At 64.6% G+C, this 15,598-nt stretch overlaps 3 protein-coding genes across 5 annotated transcripts in view; all 3 read left to right on the top strand.

Annotated features, from left to right (window-relative positions):
* Positions 1–4,220: 4,220 nt before the first annotated feature.
* On the top strand, positions 4,221–9,237 carry Dohh (deoxyhypusine hydroxylase). Of its 3 annotated transcripts, none has more exons than XM_076559110.1 (5): positions 4,221–4,352; positions 6,962–7,277; positions 7,389–7,465; positions 8,093–8,333; positions 8,468–9,237. In XM_076559110.1, the coding sequence occupies exons 2-5, from the start codon at positions 7,004–7,006 to the stop codon at positions 8,776–8,778; spliced, it is 903 nt and encodes a 300-aa protein (XP_076415225.1). In that variant the 5' UTR covers positions 4,221–4,352; positions 6,962–7,003; the 3' UTR covers positions 8,779–9,237. The 3 variants fall into 3 exon arrangements, with proteins under 3 accessions (XP_076415225.1, XP_076415226.1, XP_076415227.1); XM_076559111.1 differs by having other exon boundaries at positions 4,225–4,352; positions 6,959–7,277; XM_076559112.1 differs by having other exon boundaries at positions 4,258–4,388.
* A 1,365-nt stretch (positions 9,238–10,602) lies between these two features.
* On the top strand, positions 10,603–12,513 carry Smim44 (small integral membrane protein 44). The gene is made up of 2 exons (XM_076559113.1): positions 10,603–10,920; positions 11,564–12,513. Exons 1-2 carry the CDS (start codon positions 10,722–10,724, stop codon positions 11,764–11,766), a joined length of 402 nt encoding a protein of 133 aa, XP_076415228.1. The 5' UTR covers positions 10,603–10,721; the 3' UTR covers positions 11,767–12,513.
* Positions 12,514–14,301: 1,788 nt separating this feature from the next.
* Positions 14,302–15,598, top strand: part of Smim24 (small integral membrane protein 24) — a 6,509-nt gene continuing 5,212 nt past the window's right edge. Inside the window, exon 1 of the mRNA XM_042267545.2 lies at positions 14,302–14,459. Coding sequence (XP_042123479.1) covers positions 14,393–14,459 — 67 coding nt within the window. The 5' untranslated portion in view covers positions 14,302–14,392. The remainder of the gene's footprint in view (positions 14,460–15,598) is intronic.

Here is a 15,598-nt window from a genome sequence, read left to right as displayed (position 1 = left end):
TGGATGTCAATATGTAAAAGATTACAAATAGATCCATATCTGTCACCATGCCCAAAAGTCAAGTCCAAGTGGATCAAAGACCTAAACATAAATCCAGTTACACTAAACTTAATAGAAAAGAAAGTAGGAAGCACTCTTGAACGCATTGGCACTGGAGACCATTTCCTAAATAAAACACCAACAGCACAGACCCTGAGCACAACAATAAATGGGACCTCTCGAAACTGAGAAGCTTTTGCAGGGCAAAAGACACAGTCAATAAGACAAAAAGACAGCCAACAGAATGGAAAAAGATCTTCACCAACCCCACATCTGACAGAGGTTGATCTCCACAATATATAAAGAACTCAAGAAACTAGACATCAAAGTACTGAACAGTCCAAATAAAAAATAGGCTAAAGAGCTTAACAGAGAATTCACAAAACAAGAATCACAAATGGCTGAAAGACATTTAAGAAATGCTCAACATCCTTAATCATCAGAGAAATGCAAATCAAAACGACTCTGAGATACCTTACACCTGTCAGAATGGCTACGATCAAAAACACCCATGACAGTCGATGTTGGAGAGGATGTGGAGCAAAGGGAACACTCCTCCACTGTTGGTGGGAATGTAAACTTGTACAACCACTGTGGAAATCAGTATGGAGGTTTCTCAGAAAATTAGGAATCGAACTACCTCAAGACCCAGGCATCCCACTCTTGGGCATATACCCAAGGAATGCTGATTCATACCATAAAGATACATGCTCAGCTATGTTCATAGCAGCACTATTTGTAATAGCCAGAACCTGGAAACAACCTAGATGCCCCTCAACGGAAGAATGGATGAAAAAAATGTGGTACATATACACAATGGAGTACTACTCAGCAGAGAAAAACAATGAAAGCATGAAATTTGCAGGCAAATGGATGGAACTAGAAAAAATCATCCTGAGTGAGGTAACCCAAATCCAGATAGACAGTTATGGTATGTACTCACTCATAGGTGGATTCTAGATATAAAATAAAGAACAATCAGACCACAAAAAAAATCTAATATATGTATACATACATTTTTAAAAATATATATTTGGGCCAGGTGGTGTGGCGCACACCTTTAAAGCCAGTACTTGGGAGGCAGAGGCAGGCAGATCTCAATGAGTTCAAGGTATATATATATATATATATATATATATATATATATATATATATATATGATTGGTTTTTCAAGAAGGTTGAAAAATATTTTGATGCTGCATCAAAGTTTGTTAATCTATATCTTTGGTATATTTTTTAATTTTTGTGTGCATTAGTGTTGTGCCTGCATGTATGTCTATGTGAAGGTGTTGCATCCTGGAGTTACAGTTGCAAGCTTCTGTGTGGGCGCTGGGAACTGAACCCAGGTCCTCTGGAAGAGCAGCCGGTGCTCTTAACCGCTGAGCCGTCTCTCTCTCCAGCCCTAAACTTTAGTATTGAACTTGATTAAGTGAGCATACCAGACAGGGTCAGAAACACCTGGTTACCAGGTCTCGACAAGACGGATCCAGTGTGGTGACAGAAGCCAGTGCCAGCCAGGGGTGCGCAGAAGATGCCACCACATACCGCCTGCAGAGCACCCGGCAGGCCGTCACTCTGGACCTGGAACTTGAGTGTGGGGGGGGGGGGCGACAGTGGATCCACAGGCACAGGCCAGGAGTTCAGATTCCTAGTTGTGGGGTCTGTGGGACGACTCAGCAGGCAAAGGTGCTTGCCACCAAGCCGCGGGACACACACGGTAGCGGGAGAGGCTGACTCCTCCAGGGTGTCCTCTGGCCACCTGGGCGTATGTGCTCCACCCATACATATAACAAAATAAAGTAAACCACCACCACCACCACCCAGCCAGTCACGGTGACACAGGTTTGTGATTCCGCAGGCGGGGCACTGAGGCAGGAGCATCCACGGGCTCACTTTAACAACAACAACAAAACCCACTCTTACAGAGACTGGGGTAATGGGGGCACAAGTCAATGGCCCCGAGCTAACCAAGACAGCTGGGAAAGCAGGAAAATGCCAGAGGTCGGCGGCCTCAGCCACAGGGATGCTAGACTTCTGGCCACCACGGACTCGAGGGCGGAGAGGCTGCTGGAGGGAAGTCAGGGCCGATGGGCCCTGAGAAGCTTTTCCTGGTATCGGTTCCTCCCGGGCCGCCTGGGCAGCATGCCAGGCTGTGGCCCAGGCAGCAGCCTCCCTCTGAAGCCCTATCGGCTTCCTGCACCCTGGTCTGCCGCTTCCCCTCTGCTGAGGGCCAGATCGCACCTGGCATCTCCCCACCCCGTGACCTGCTGCAGCCCCGACAGCCCTTCCGAAGCCTCACGTAAACATGAGTTGGAGCTGTGCCCCACGGCAAGCTGGCCAAGGATGACGGTACAGTTCACTATCAGTGGCCATGTGTGTTGTTTATTTTTTTCCTGTGCGTGTGCACGTGAGGTCAACATCAGATGTGTTCCTCAGTTGCTCCCCATCCTGTATTTGGAGGTGGGGTCTCTCACTCAGGCTGGCTGGCTGCTGGGTCCCTGGCATTCCCCTGCCTCTGTACACACCACGTCATCTAGGGAGCCAACTTTCAGAGTCCTCAGGAGGTTGGTATCATCACTCTGGTTAGTGGACCCAGCCCCCAGGAGGCCAGCCCCAGGCCGCAGAGCCAAACGCTGGTCTCAAACACCATTGTCTTGGGAGGAAATGAAATCAAAGGGTGCAGCTGGGCTGGAGCAGTGTGGACTCCATTTTGTTCCCCACAGGACACTCAGGCCATAGAGGACCGACTGATGGGTGAAGATCTCGATGAATGAGTACAGGTGGCTTTCACTCACTTTTGTATTTTATATTGTTTATTTAGTTTTTGTTTGTTTTGAGACAGGGTTCCTCAGTGAAGCCCTACCTGTCCTGGATCTCACTCTGTAGACCAGGCTGGCCACGAACTCACAGAGATCCACCTGCCTCTGCCTCTAGAGTGCTGGGATCAAAGGTGTGCGCCACCACCACCAGGCTATAAAACATTTTAAAATGATTAACTCCTAATTTTATTTTACTTTTAACTTTTTTTTTGCACTTTCATAAATATATATTGTGGATTTTCATCATATGTACTCACATTTCCATTTTCCACATTTATTTACATGTATCATACAAGCCCATATAGTAATGGCCTTCCTGGTGCCATTTTGATCAATATATAGTGTATTTTAATCTTGCCTTCATTTTATTTGTGTTTTTAAAACGTTGTCATTACCACAGATTAAATTTACATAATTATGTAATAATGAACTTCATTAGGACATTTTTCATGCACGTATAATGTATTTCAATTTCTTTTTTTCCAGTTTTTTTTTTTTTTAATATTTCTTTATTATGCATACAGTATTCTGCCTGCAGGCCAGAAGAGGGCACCAGATTTCATTACAATTGGTTGTAAACCATCATGTGGTTGCTGGGAATCAAACTCAGGACCTCTGGAAGAACAGCCAGTGCTCCCAACCTCTGAGCCATCTCTCCAGCCCTTTTTTCCAGTTTTATTTATGTGCATTGGTGTGAAGGTGTCAGATCCCCTGGAACTGGAGTCACAGTTGTGAGCCACCTGGGTGCTGGGAATTGAACCTGGGTCCTCAGCCAGTGCTCTTCACCGCTGAGAAATCTCTTCAGCCAGTATTTAATTTTATTTTTTGTTTGTTTTTTGTTTTTTGGAGACAGTGTAGCCTTGGTGCCTGTCCTGGATCTCGCTCTGTAGCCCAGGCTGGCCTCGAACTCACAGAGATCCGCCTGGCTCTGCCTCCCGAGTGCTGGGGTTAAAGGCTGCGCCCCCGCCGCCCGGCGTGTTTAATTTCTTAAACATCAATTTTATTCGCGTGTCACTGTAAGCATGATGGTGCTCGCCATCTACCCTGCGGCCCCCAAGATCGAACTCCTGCCGCCAGGTTTGGCTGCACGCGCCCCCGCGTGGAGCTGCTCGGTAACCCCGGCTCCATCCGGAGGCCACAGGCCACGCCCCCGCGGTAGAGCCCCGCCCCGAAGCCTTGCGCATGCTCTGTCGGTATTGGTCGCCGCTGGATTCAGAGCAAACCATTTTGATTCCTCTCCGGGGGGGGCGGGTAGAGGAGGCCGGAAGTCGCCTCTCGGGCTTGGCGGATGTCTCCGTGCGTTGACGCCCCTCGCCGCGGCGCTGGTTCCGCCCGGCCTGGTCACGTGGCCGGCAAGATGGCGGCGCCCAGGGGACGCTGCGCGCGCGGTGGCCGCTGACGGCCCTGGGTGTCCGCGGCGGCGTCTGCGCGACCTGCGAGTGCGGAGCCCGGCGCCGAGCCGAGCGCGGAGGAGGCCGCCGGAGGCCAGGAGGGGTGCGTGCGTCTCGGGAGGCTTCCCCGCCTGTTAGTGTGGGCGCGGGGCTCGGGGGCGCGGGGCGCGGGAGCGCGGGGCTCGGGGGCGCGGGGCTCGGGGGCGCGGGGCGCGGGAGCGCGGGGCTCGGGGGCGCGGGGCTCGGGAGCCGGGGCTCGGGGGCGCGGGGCTCGGGAGCGCGGGGCTCGGGAGCCGGGGCTCGGGGGCGCGGGGCTCGGGGGCGCGGGGCTCGGGGGCGCGGGGCTCGGGAGCCGGGGCTCGGGGGCGCGGGGCTCGGGAGCGCGGGGCTCGGGAGCCGGGGCTCGGGGGCGCGGGGCGCGGGAGCGCGGGGCTCGGGGGCGCGGGGCGCGGGGGCGCGGGGCGCGGGAGCGCGGGGCTCGGGGGCGCGGGGCTCGGGAGCCGGGCCAGCCTGCGCCCGCGCCCCCCGGTGCCTGCACCCGCGCCCCCCGGTGCCTGCGTCCGTGCCGTCCGGTGCCCGCGCCCGCGCCGCCCCCCGAGACCGGCTCTCCGGGGCCGGTCCCCCCCCCCCCCGGGGGCAGCTGATGGCGTCAGCGCCCACACCGCCTTCCAGCCTGCCCGGCCTGTCGGTCCTGTCCGTCCTGCCCGGGACGCACCTGCCAGGACCTTTGGTGGCCTTCAGATGGCTGAGGGCCTTTCTCATACCCGTACATGTCTGGTTCCGTGTCTTTTTTTATTTTTTCGAGGCAGGGTTTCTCTAGCTTTGGTGCCTGTCCTGGAACTCACTCTGTAGCCCAGGTTGGCCTCGAACTCACAGAGATCCGCCTGCCTCTGCCTCCCGAGTGCTGGGATTAAAGGCGGGCGCCCCCGCCGCCGGCGTCTGGTTCCATGCTGATTCACCCGTGAGAGAAAGTGTCTTGTCAGGCCATGCAGAGGCCCTGGCAGGAGCAGGGGGAGTCCCGAGGCGGAGGAGCGCCAGGATGGGGGGATGAAGTGCATTGCACCGGGCTTTGACGGCCGTGCAGGAGTCTCGGTGTGAAGTCACGGGAGGTCAGCCGGGCGGCGATGAGACCCATTTCGCAATGGGCAGTTCGCAGCTGTCATCGGTGCGGGGTTGGAGCCCGGGGGATGGCGTCACGGGGGGCAGGGGGGGGCATCCTCCAGGACCAGCTCCCAACGGGGGTGGGGGGCATCCTCCAGGACCAGCTCCCAACGGGGGTGGGGGGCATCCTCCAGGACCAGCTCCCAACGGGGGCGTGATTCAGGGTTAGGTCAGTTCCCGGGGCCTGGTTTCTGTCCCTGCCTCCACCTCTGGCCCTGTGTGGACCTGGGGCAGCTGTGAGGGCCTGGGGCAGGTACCCGGGGCAGCTGTGAGGGCCTGGGGCAGGTACCCGGGGCAGCCGTGAGGGCCTGGGGCAGGTATCCGGGGCAGCCGTGAGGGCCTGGGGCAGGTACCCGGGGTAACTGTGAGGGCCTGGGGCAGGTACCCGGGGCAGCCGTGAGGGCCTGGGGCAGGTACCGGAGCAGCCGTGAGAGTCTGGGGCAGGTACCCGGGGCAGCCGTGAGGGCCTGGGGCAGGTACCCGGGGCAGCCGTGAGGGCCTGGGGCAGGTACCCGGGGAGCCGTGAGGGCCTGGGGCCCAGAGAACAGCCCAGCAGGACCCCTGGGCTGCTCAGGGCGTGAGTGACCGCCCGTGGCCGAGCTGGCCGTGAAGCGCACGGGGTGGGGGTGGCGGCGGCGGCCGTGGAGGTTCGGAGATGCAGGGCCGGGGCGCGGGTGTGCAGGGCCGGGGCGCGGGTGTGCAGGGCGGGTGTGCAGGGCTGGGCGCGGGTGTGCAGGGCTGGGCGCGGGTGTGCAGGGCTGGGCGCGGGTGTGCAGGGCTGGGCGCGGGTGTGCAGGGCGGGTGTGCAGGGCTGGGCGCGGGTGTGCAGGGCGGGTGTGCAGGGCCGGGGCGCGGGTGTGCAGGGCCGGGGCGCGGGTGTGCAGGGCGGGTGTGCAGGGCTGGGCGCGGGTGTGCAGGGCTGGGCGCGGGTGTGCAGGGTGGGTGTGCAGGGCTGGGCGCGGGTGTGCAGGGCGGGTGTGCAGGGCCGGGGCGCGGGTGTGCAGGGCGGGTGTGCAGGGCTGGGCGCGGGTGTGCAGGGCGGGTGTGCAGGGCTGGGCGCGGGTGTGCAGGGCGGGTGTGCAGGGCTGGGCGCGGGTGTGCAGGGCGGGTGTGCAGGGCTGGGCGCGGGTGTGCAGGGCGGGTGTGCAGGGCTGGGCGCGGGTGTGCAGGGCCGGGGCGCGGGTGTGCAGGGCAGGTGTGCAGGGCGGGTGTGCAGGGCCGGGGCGCGGGTGTGCAGGGCCGGGGCGCGGGTGTGCAGGGCAGGTGTGCAGGGCCAGGGCGCGGGTGTGCAGGGCAGGTGTGCAGGGCCGGGGCGCGGGTGTGCAGGGCCGGGGCGCGGGTGTGCAGGGCAGGTGTGCAGGGCTGGGCGCGGGTGTGCAGGGCGGGTGTGCAGGGCGGGTGTGCAGGGCTGGAGCGCGGGTGTGCAGGGCGGGTGTGCAGGGCGGGTGTGCAGGGCTGGAGCGCGGGTGTGCAGGGCTGGAGCGCGGGTGTGCAGGGCTGGGGCGCGGGTGTGCGGCGCAGCACGGGCCTCACCTCCCTCTCCTGTAGCAGGTTAAGGAGCCGACTGTGGAGCAGGGCAGGGAGGCGGTCGCCATGGTGACGGAGCAGGAGGTGGAGGCCATAGGGAAGACCCTGGTGGACCCCGGGCAGCCCCTGCAGACGCGCTTCCGGGCCCTGTTCACGCTGCGGGGGCTCGGTGGCCCGCACGCCATCGCCTGGATCAGCCGCGCCTTCGAGGACAGCTCGGCGCTGCTCAAGCACGAGCTGGCCTACTGCCTGGGCCAGATGCAGGACCCGCGCGCCATCCCCGTGCTGGCGGACGTCCTGCGCGACGCCGGCCAGGAGCCCATGGTGCGCCACGAGGCCGGTGAGCGGGGCGTCTGAGGACGACTTCCGGCGCGGTCCCAGCGGGCCAGCCTGGGGTCAGGGTTCCGGCTGGGAGGCTGATGGGCGGCCGCTGCCCCGTCTGTCTCCCCAGGGGAAGCTCTGGGGGCCATCGGTGACCCGGAAGTTCTGGACCTCCTGAAGCAGTACTCCACCGACCCCGTGGTTGAGGTAGGGGACCGACTGCCCGTCAGACCTGCTCGGGAGTCCGTGCCGGGTTGACAGAGCGACTCCTGGGGAAGGCGGGCAGAGCAGGGCAGGGCCGCCCCCGACCCCTCCCCAGAGCTCTGGGCCTCGGCCCGGGGAATCTGACCTCTGCCCTTGTCTGTGTGAGCCTTCACACACACACACACACACACACATGCACACACACGCACGCGCGCGCACGCACACGCACACACACACACACACACACACGCACGCACGCACACCCGCTGCACGCTCCTGTCACGGAGCAGGCGCTGTGTGGCCTTTTGTGTCTGGGTCCCACTAGGCACCTGTCCCGAAGGGCTCCCCTCTGTGCTGGGTGTCCGCGCCTCCCTCCTGTTCGTGGCTGAGTAATACTCCAGCCTGTGAGGAGGGACTGCGCATGGGTGGCTGTCCGTGACTCCTGTGGCCGCTGGGCCCCTTCCACTCTGGCCTTGCTCTCCCTCGCGGGCTCCCGGGCATGCGTCTGTCCCCGTCCCCCGCCCAGGTGTCTGCTCACACCCCCTGGTCTGTGTCCAGGAGAGGGGTGGGTCCGGCGGGTCCCATGTCCCAGCGCCGGGACCCACGGTCGCCCCTCCTGCCCTCGCTCAGGTGGCCGAGACGTGCCAGCTGGCCGTCGGGCGCCTGGAGTGGCTGCAGCAGCACCCCGGGGAGGCGGCGCCCGCAGGACCCTACCTCTCGGTGGACCCGGCGCCCCCTGCGGCCGAGCGCGACGTGGGGCGGCTGCGGGCGGCGCTGCTGGACGAGGCGCGGCCCCTCTTCGAGCGGTACCGCGCCATGTTCGCCCTGCGCAACGCCGGGGGCGAGGAGGCGGCCTTGGCGCTGGCTGAAGGTAAGGCCGGGCGCGGACCCGAACCCGGGCGCCCCCCGCCCCGCCGCCGCCCGCTGCCCCCCGCCCCCCGCCCCGGTCCCGCTGCCGCCCGCCCCAACCCCCCCCCCGTGCTGACCGAGCCCCCCCCCCCCCAGGCCTGCGCTGCGGCAGCGCGCTCTTCCGCCACGAGGTGGGCTACGTGCTGGGCCAGCTGCAGCACGAGGCGGCCGTGGGCGCGCTGGCCGCCACGCTGGCGCGGACCTCCGAGAGCGCCATGGTGCGGCACGAGTGCGCCGAGGCCCTGGGCGCCATCGCCAGGCCCGCCTGCCTGGCCGCGCTGCGGGCGCACGTCACCGACCCCGAGCGCGTGGTGCGGGAGAGCTGCGAGGTGGCGCTGGACATGTACGAGCACGAGCGCCGCCGCGACTTCCAGTACGCGGACGCGCTGGAGCGCCTGCGGCCCTGACCGCACCGGCCCTGACCGCACCGGCCCGACCCCGACCCGCACCGGCCTGACCTGACCCACACCGGCTCGACCTGCACCAGCACCGCGGCCCCCAGCGCCGCCACCCAGGACTCCGCCTTCCGTGAGACCCTGCTGCGGCTCCGCGTCCCCTGGTTCTGTGGGCCGTGCCCGGGGCTGCCTGCCCGGCCCCACGGGGACTCCACCAGCTGCGCCCACGACCCAGGCTTAGGGGACCAGGCAGCCGTGTGGCCTCCACACCGGCCTCCCTGGGTGCTGGTGCACAGTGCTCCGGACGGGCACACCGCAGCGTGGACGCTTCCAGATGTCGGGAAGACTGGGGTCCCCGAGGTCAGCGGCTTCCCGGGGTTGGAGTGGTGCGTGGGGCGCCTCCTGCCCCCGCCATCAGGAGCACAAGCCGAACCCAGGGCGCTGCACAAATAAATAAGTTATTTTCGGCAAGTGGTGGCTGCTGGTGTGGGGACAGCGACATGGCGTGTGTCTGGCTTCCGGGGGCGTGGAAGAAGGGGTTCAGTGGCACGGCTAAGAGCCTGTGCTGACTCCCACCCCGGCGCCCACTCCTCACCACCCGGGGTGCCCAGCGCCCGCGTCACCCGGCAGGCTGGCCTGACCACAGCGCCCACCCCGCCTTCCGTGCTCTTCCGGGAAGTGGGCGCGTCCAGGGCGCCCCCGGGCGGTGTGGGTGCACCCAGGAGTGCGCCCCCAGCAGCACCTCAGGGGCGCCCCGAGAGTCAGGGGCGCTCGGTCATCCGGTCTCGGCGGTGTGGCCGCCTGGCTTTTCTAGGTCCTCACGATTGCATTTTAGCCTGAGCTAGCCCCCGGCCCCGTGTGTCCTTTAGACATCTGCCTCTGAAGAGCCGCTGGCGCTCTAACTGCTGAGCCACCTCGCCAGCTTTGCATGTTCCTTTCCAGGCTGCATCTCCTGTAGCCCAGGCTGGCCTTGAACCCCTGGTCCCCCTGCTTCTTCCCGTGGCGGCCGCTAGGCACCATCACGTGCAGCCTTGTTTTGAGTCGGGGAGCAGTGCGTAGCCCAGGCTGGACCGGAGTCCTCTGGTCTGTCTCCTGGGCGCCAGGACCACGGATGGTGTGGATGGTGGCCCTGCTCCGCGTCCTTCCTGGCCGGGGTCCTCACCGTCAGTCACCCCCTCTCCCCGGGCCCCTGGAGGGGCGGCTCAAGCTCATCCACAAATCCCAGCGCCCGGGCCTGTCGCGGCCACACCCCCTACTCCCCTAGCTGAGGATCGAACCCAGGGCCTTGCGCTAGGCAAGCGCTCTTCCGCTGAGCCAAATCTCCAGCTCCCATCTTTTTGTTTTTGATTTCTCTAAATTTTTATTAAATATTTTTTCCTACAGTTTGATCTTGTGGAAAGGAAAGACTGAAGATGAACAAGTCGATAATTACATTTTGTCAAACAGCACTAAACCGAGCCGCGAACGCTCGGTTTTACCGGAGGGCTGAACCCTTGCAGCCCTGCCCCGGGGCCGCCCGCAGCCGCAGCGACCCCCGTCCGCCCTCCGCACACCGGCCACCAGGGGGCGCGCGCTGCCCGCCGCCGCCACCGGGGTCCCCAGGCGCGGCCCCCGGCCCCGGCCTCGGCCCGGGGTGGAGCGGCGCCCCGCCGGGGTCCCGGGGTGGAGCGGCGCCCCGCCGGGGTCCCCAGGCCTCGGCCCGGGGTGGAGCGGCGCCCCGCCGGGGTTCCGGCTTCGGCCCGGGGTGGAACGGCGCCCCGCCGAGGTCCCGGGGTGGAGCGGCGCCCCGCCGGGGTCCCGGGGTGGAGCGGCGCCCCGCCGGGGTCCCGGGGTGGAGCGGCGCCCCGGCCCCGGCCCCGGGCCGGCGTCACTCCGGGGGGGCGGCCGGATGGGGCGCGGCGCCCTAATCCCCGCTCATCCCCTAATCGCCCGCCCGCCGCGGCTCCGGGGTCGCCATGGCGGGGTCGGCCGCGAGCGAGGCGGAGGCCTGGAGCCCGGCGCCCGCCCTGTACGAGGAGTACCGGCCGCCCCCGCTGGACGCCGTCCGCCTGCCTCGCTACGCCCTCTACCTGCTCATGGCCGCCATCCTGGTGGTGGCCGTGGCCTACGCCATCGTCGGCCATCTCATCAAAGACCTCGCCCACGACCTGGCCGGTGAGCCGCGCTCCGATCCGCCCCGCGAGCCTGGCCCGGGGGGTCGCGGCTGCTGTGAGATCGAGGCCCGGGCCGGGCCTGGGGGTGGGCGAGGGTGGGCGGGGCCGGTCAGAGGGTGGGCGGGGCCCGCAGCGGGCCTGGGGTGGGCTGGGCCAGCCAGAGGGCGGGCGGGGCCCGGAGCGGGCCTAGGTTGGGGCCAGCCAGGGGTGGGCGGGGCCTGATCTCTGGGTGGGCGGGACCAGCCAGGGGGTGGGCGGACCCGGAGCGACCTGGGGTGGGCGGGGCAGGCCAGAGGGTGGGCGGGCCCCCGGAATGGGCCTGGAGTGGGTGGGGCCTGATCTAAGGTGGGGGCGGGGCCAGGAGCGGGCCTTGGGTGGGCGGGGCCTGATTTGTGGTGGGGGCGGGGCCAGGAGCGGGCCTTGGGTGGGTGGGACAGGGCTTGATCCTCAGGTGAGGTGGGCGGGGCCAGGAGAGGGCCTTGAGTGGGCGGGGCCTGAGCTAGGGTGGGTGGGGCCAGAATGCTCAGGCCAAAGTGGGCGGGGCCGTGGTCGCGCCGGAGGGTGGGCGGCCCAGGCCTGGTGTGAGCCTGGCCCGGGCGGCGGGGCGGCGGGTCCATTCACGCCCTCCCGGCCTCCCGCTGCAGACTGGGCCTTTGGCCCTAAGCCGGACCAGGAGGAAGGGCCCCGGGAGCTGCGCGCGAGCCTGGCGGCCGAGGACCTGGAGGAGCTGGACCTTCAGCTGGCCCTGGCCTGGCGCGGGGAGGAGGACGCCGCCCGGGCCCCTCGGCGGCCCTCCATCTCTTTCCGGGACCCACCCGTGCAGACCGACTTTAGGAGGCTGGACTGACCCGCAGGGGCGGCACCCGAAGGCCGGCAGGGGCGGCACCCGAAGGCTGGCCGGCCGGTGGTTCCCACGACCCCTGTGTCCCCCACCCCCCCAGTTGGGCCACCCGTGTGTGCAAGGTGTGTGTTGTATGACGCAGGGTCTGGCTGGCCTGAAACTCAGAATGCCCCTGCCTCAGCTTCAGTGCTGGGATCGCAGACACCACCCCCACCTTATTAAGACGTTGAGATAGGGTCTCATGTAGCCCAGGCTAGCCTCGTTTGGCCACCACACCTGGCTTCTGTGGTGCTGGGGATGGAGCCCAGCGCCTCCTACAGGCTGGGCCAGCCCCAGGCCTGATTTTTTCTTCATTATGAATAATTCCTGCATCGGGAGTGTCTGCGGAGAGAAGAAAGTGAGGCTGAATGTAGATACAAATTAAACGTGTGCGAAGGCTGGAGAGACGGCTCAGCGGTTAGAGCACTGGCCCTTTTCGCAGAGGTCCTGAGTTCAATTCCCAGCGACTCCGTGCTGGCTCACAGACATCTGTAGTGGGGTCTGATGCCCTCTTCCGTCATGCAGGCAGAACACCACATTAAAAAATAAGTAAATCTTGTTTGTTTGTTTGTTTTGGGACAGGGTTTCTCTGTGCAGCCCTGGTTGTCCTGGATCTTGCTCTGTAGACCAGGCTGGCCTTGAATTCACAGAGATCCCCCTGCCTCTGCCTCCCGAGTGCTGGGATTAAAGGCGTGCGCCACCACTGGCCAGCAATAAATCAATCTTTTTTAAAAAAAAAGTGTGTTCGCCTCTCCAGTGCCTCCACCTCCCTTTCTTAGTCTGGTCCCACACACGCCCACATAACCCTCTCGGTTTCTGATAAGCTCAATAGCATGGATGGGAAACTGAGGCAGGCTACTGAGAAATGTCTGGGCTGAGGTCTCATAGCCCAGGAAACTTGTGACACACACCTGGTGGAGTTAAGCGTCAGTGGCCTGCTGGCGCTCGATCGGCTCCCTCGGGGGAGGCGTGGGAAGGCATGGCATCGGGGCACAAACAGCAGACTCATCTACTCAGTAACGGGGACGGCCTTATATACCCCCCTCCCAGCACCCAGGCTGTGCCCCAACCTGGTGGCATCGCGTGGTCGTCCCTCATTGGCGGGGCACGATGAGGATCTCTGGCAGCGCCTGTTGCTGGGTCCCCAGGCTGACTCCAGGTGGGCACTACGTGCAGGCCTTGGTCTGAGACAATTTCCTCGCCCCTATGGGCCTTTCCTACTGCAGCCTGCCATCCTGAGCACTCAGGAGGATCAGGGAGGAGGGTGGCAAGCTGTAGGCTAGCCTGGGCTATGGAACAAAAGGATCCGAGTGTGGTGTCCCCCACCTCACCTGCCAGGCCTGACAATCCAGGGTCCTAGTGTCCCACCTGAACTGAGACCTCTCAGCACATCATGGGTATACAGCAGGAGTTTAATATCTGCCTGCCTAGCGGGTTGATGCAGGTCCTTGCTGGCTGTGCCCAGTGTTCATAGGAAGAATTCTAGAGTCTTTCTGTCACTGGATTACAGAGGCACTCCATAAACGTTCTCACAACGGTTTTAAATAGTTTAGGATTATTCTAAAAAATGTTTCAAGCCAGGAGTGGTAGCATCTTTAATCCCAGCAGAAGCAGACAGATCTCTGAGTTTGAAGCCAGCCTGGTCTACAGAGCAAGTTCCAGGACAGCCAGGGCTACACAGAGAAACCCTGTCTGAAAACACACACACACACACACACACACACACACACACACACACACACACACACACACACACGTTTCCAGACAGTGTGAGGCTGGCCTCGAACTTGGTATGTAGCTGACGACGACACTTGAATTCCTGATCCCCTCCTCCCAACCTCTGAGTGTCAGGATGACAGGATGACAGGCCACCCCACGGGGCTTCTGGGGTGCCGGCAATGGAATCCAGGGCCTTGTGCATCCTGGGTGCTAGCCATCCTCCTGCCTCAGGCTTCCTGTGTGTGTGGACGACAGGCATGTCACCGAAGCCCGTTTTACTGTCTCTTGCACGTGCCCAGGCTGTGACTGCTCCCGTGATGTCCCCGGGGTGGGATCCCCCTTTGCCCAGGTGGGGCTCACTATCTAATCAGCTTGAGGCCCAAGGTTGAGGGTGGGAGCGTGGATGCATCATCGTCCAGATTCCCGGAGGCTCAGCAGGCGGGCGGCTCTGCCATGACCTTGGGGGTCCCTGGCCCCGGGAGCCTGGCGCTGACCAATCCCGATGCACTCACTTGCCAGCCCCGGAGCTGCGGCGAAGCCAGTCACCAAGCCTGGCTGCCACGCTCGGCTGTGTGCCCTTGGGAGGGCGTGGGGTGTCACGTGTAGGCGGCCTGGCCGTTCAGCAGCTGCTGGGGACCTGTGCCCTGTGGCTGCCCGGGGCTGCTGGTCTCCAGGGGGAAGGGACAGTGCAGGTTAATGTTAAACCAGCTGCAGACTCTGCCCTCCGGGCCGCAGGGCCTGATGCCCGGCCAGGCCAGCACAGGAGGCCCCGCCACAGCCCCCCGCCCCCGCCCCGCCCCGCCCCGTCTTAACCCCACCCGGGCCGCTGGCTGCTCACTCCCCAGCTGGACGCCGACCTGTCCCCAGCGCGGCCATGGACACCCTGGGCAGGCTGCTCCTCCTGGCCGCACTGCTCCTGGCCCCCGCCGAGGCCCAGCAGGGTAGGATTGGGGTGCGGAGCGCAGCCCGGGTGGGGGCAGCAGCCGGGGCTGGGGTGGGGTCTCCATTGCCTCCTTTCCCACTCGGAGAAACTGAGGTACGGAGAAGGGTGAAGGGCTGGGGGGGGACGGTGCTCCCCAGGGCCGGCCTTCCTCCCCAGCACCCTTCCCTCCGGGTGCCCCAAGCCCAGGCCAAGGCTCTTTCCAAGCTCTAAGCCCCTTCCGGCGACTCTGAGAGCCCCGCCTTCAGGAAGCCCCCTCTTCGCCCTGCGTGGCCCCGCCTCTCCCGCAGGCCCCGCCTCTCCCGCAGGCCCCGCCTCTGCCACAGGCCCCGCCTCTCCCGCAACCCCGCCTCTCCCGCAACCCCGCCTCTCAGCAGGCCCCGCCTCTCCCGCAGGCCTCTCCTCTCCCCCAGGCGCCTCCTCTCCCGCAGGCCCCTCCTCTCCCCCAGGTGCCTCCTCTCCCGCAGGCCCCGCCTCTCCCGCAGGCCCCTCCTCTCCCCCAGGTGCCTCCTCTCCCGCAGGCCCCGCCTCTCCCGCAGGCCCCTCCTCTCCCGCAGGCCCCGCCTCCCCGCAGGCCCCTCCTCTCCCGCAGGCCCCTCCTCTCCCGCAGGCCCCGCCTCCCCGCAGGCCCCGCCTCCCCGCAGAACCCTCCTTTTCGCAGGCCCCGCCTCTCCCGCAGGCCCCGCCTCTCCCACAGGCCCCTCCTCTCCGCAGTCCCATCCTCTCCGCAGCCCCTCCCCTCCCGCAGTCCCATCCTCTCCGCAGCCCCTCCTCTCCGCAGCCCCTCCTCTCCCACAGGCCCCTCCTCTCCCGCAGGCCCCGCCTCTCCGCAGCCCCTCCTCTCCCGCAGGCCCCTCCTCTCCCGCAGGCCCCTCCTCTCCGCAGCCCCTCCTCTCCCGCAGACCCCGCCTCTCCCGCAGGCCCCGCCTCTCCCCCAGGCCCCGCCTCTCCCCCAGGCCCCTCCTCTCCCGCAGGCCCCGCCTCTCCCGCAGGCCCCTCCTCTCCCGCAGGCCCCGCCTCCCCGCAGGCCCTGCCTCCCCGCAGGCCCCGCCTCTCCGGAGTCCCCTCCTCTCAGCAGGCCCCGCCTCTGCCACAGGCCCCTCCTCTCCCGCAGGCCCCGCCTCTCCCGCAGGCCCCGCC

The sequence above is a fragment of the Peromyscus maniculatus genome, chromosome 22, assembly GCF_049852395.1.
Source record: "Peromyscus maniculatus bairdii isolate BWxNUB_F1_BW_parent chromosome 22, HU_Pman_BW_mat_3.1, whole genome shotgun sequence".
Taxonomy (NCBI): domain Eukaryota; kingdom Metazoa; phylum Chordata; class Mammalia; order Rodentia; family Cricetidae; genus Peromyscus; species Peromyscus maniculatus.
The sequence above is the reverse complement of the archived record's forward strand: the minus strand, read 5'-3'. Positions and strand labels throughout refer to the sequence as shown.

What these genes read in the sequence shown, in the direction of transcription:
- Dohh (XM_076559110.1), top strand. Translation starts at nt 7,004, where the DNA reads ATGGTGACGGAGCAGGAGGTGGAGGCCATAGGGAAGACCCTGGTGGAC. An exon ending in CATGGTGCGCCACGAGGCCG is followed by an intron (nt 7,278 to 7,388) that starts GTGAGCGGGGCG and finishes CTGTCTCCCCAG; the next exon opens with GGGAAGCTCTGGGGGCCATC. An exon ending in GGCCTTGGCGCTGGCTGAAG is followed by an intron (nt 8,334 to 8,467) that starts GTAAGGCCGGGC and finishes CCCCCCCCCCAG; the next exon opens with GCCTGCGCTGCGGCAGCGCG.
- Smim44 (XM_076559113.1), top strand. Translation starts at nt 10,722, where the DNA reads ATGGCGGGGTCGGCCGCGAGCGAGGCGGAGGCCTGGAGCCCGGCGCCC. An exon ending in CCTCGCCCACGACCTGGCCG is followed by an intron (nt 10,921 to 11,563) that starts GTGAGCCGCGCT and finishes CTCCCGCTGCAG; the next exon opens with ACTGGGCCTTTGGCCCTAAG.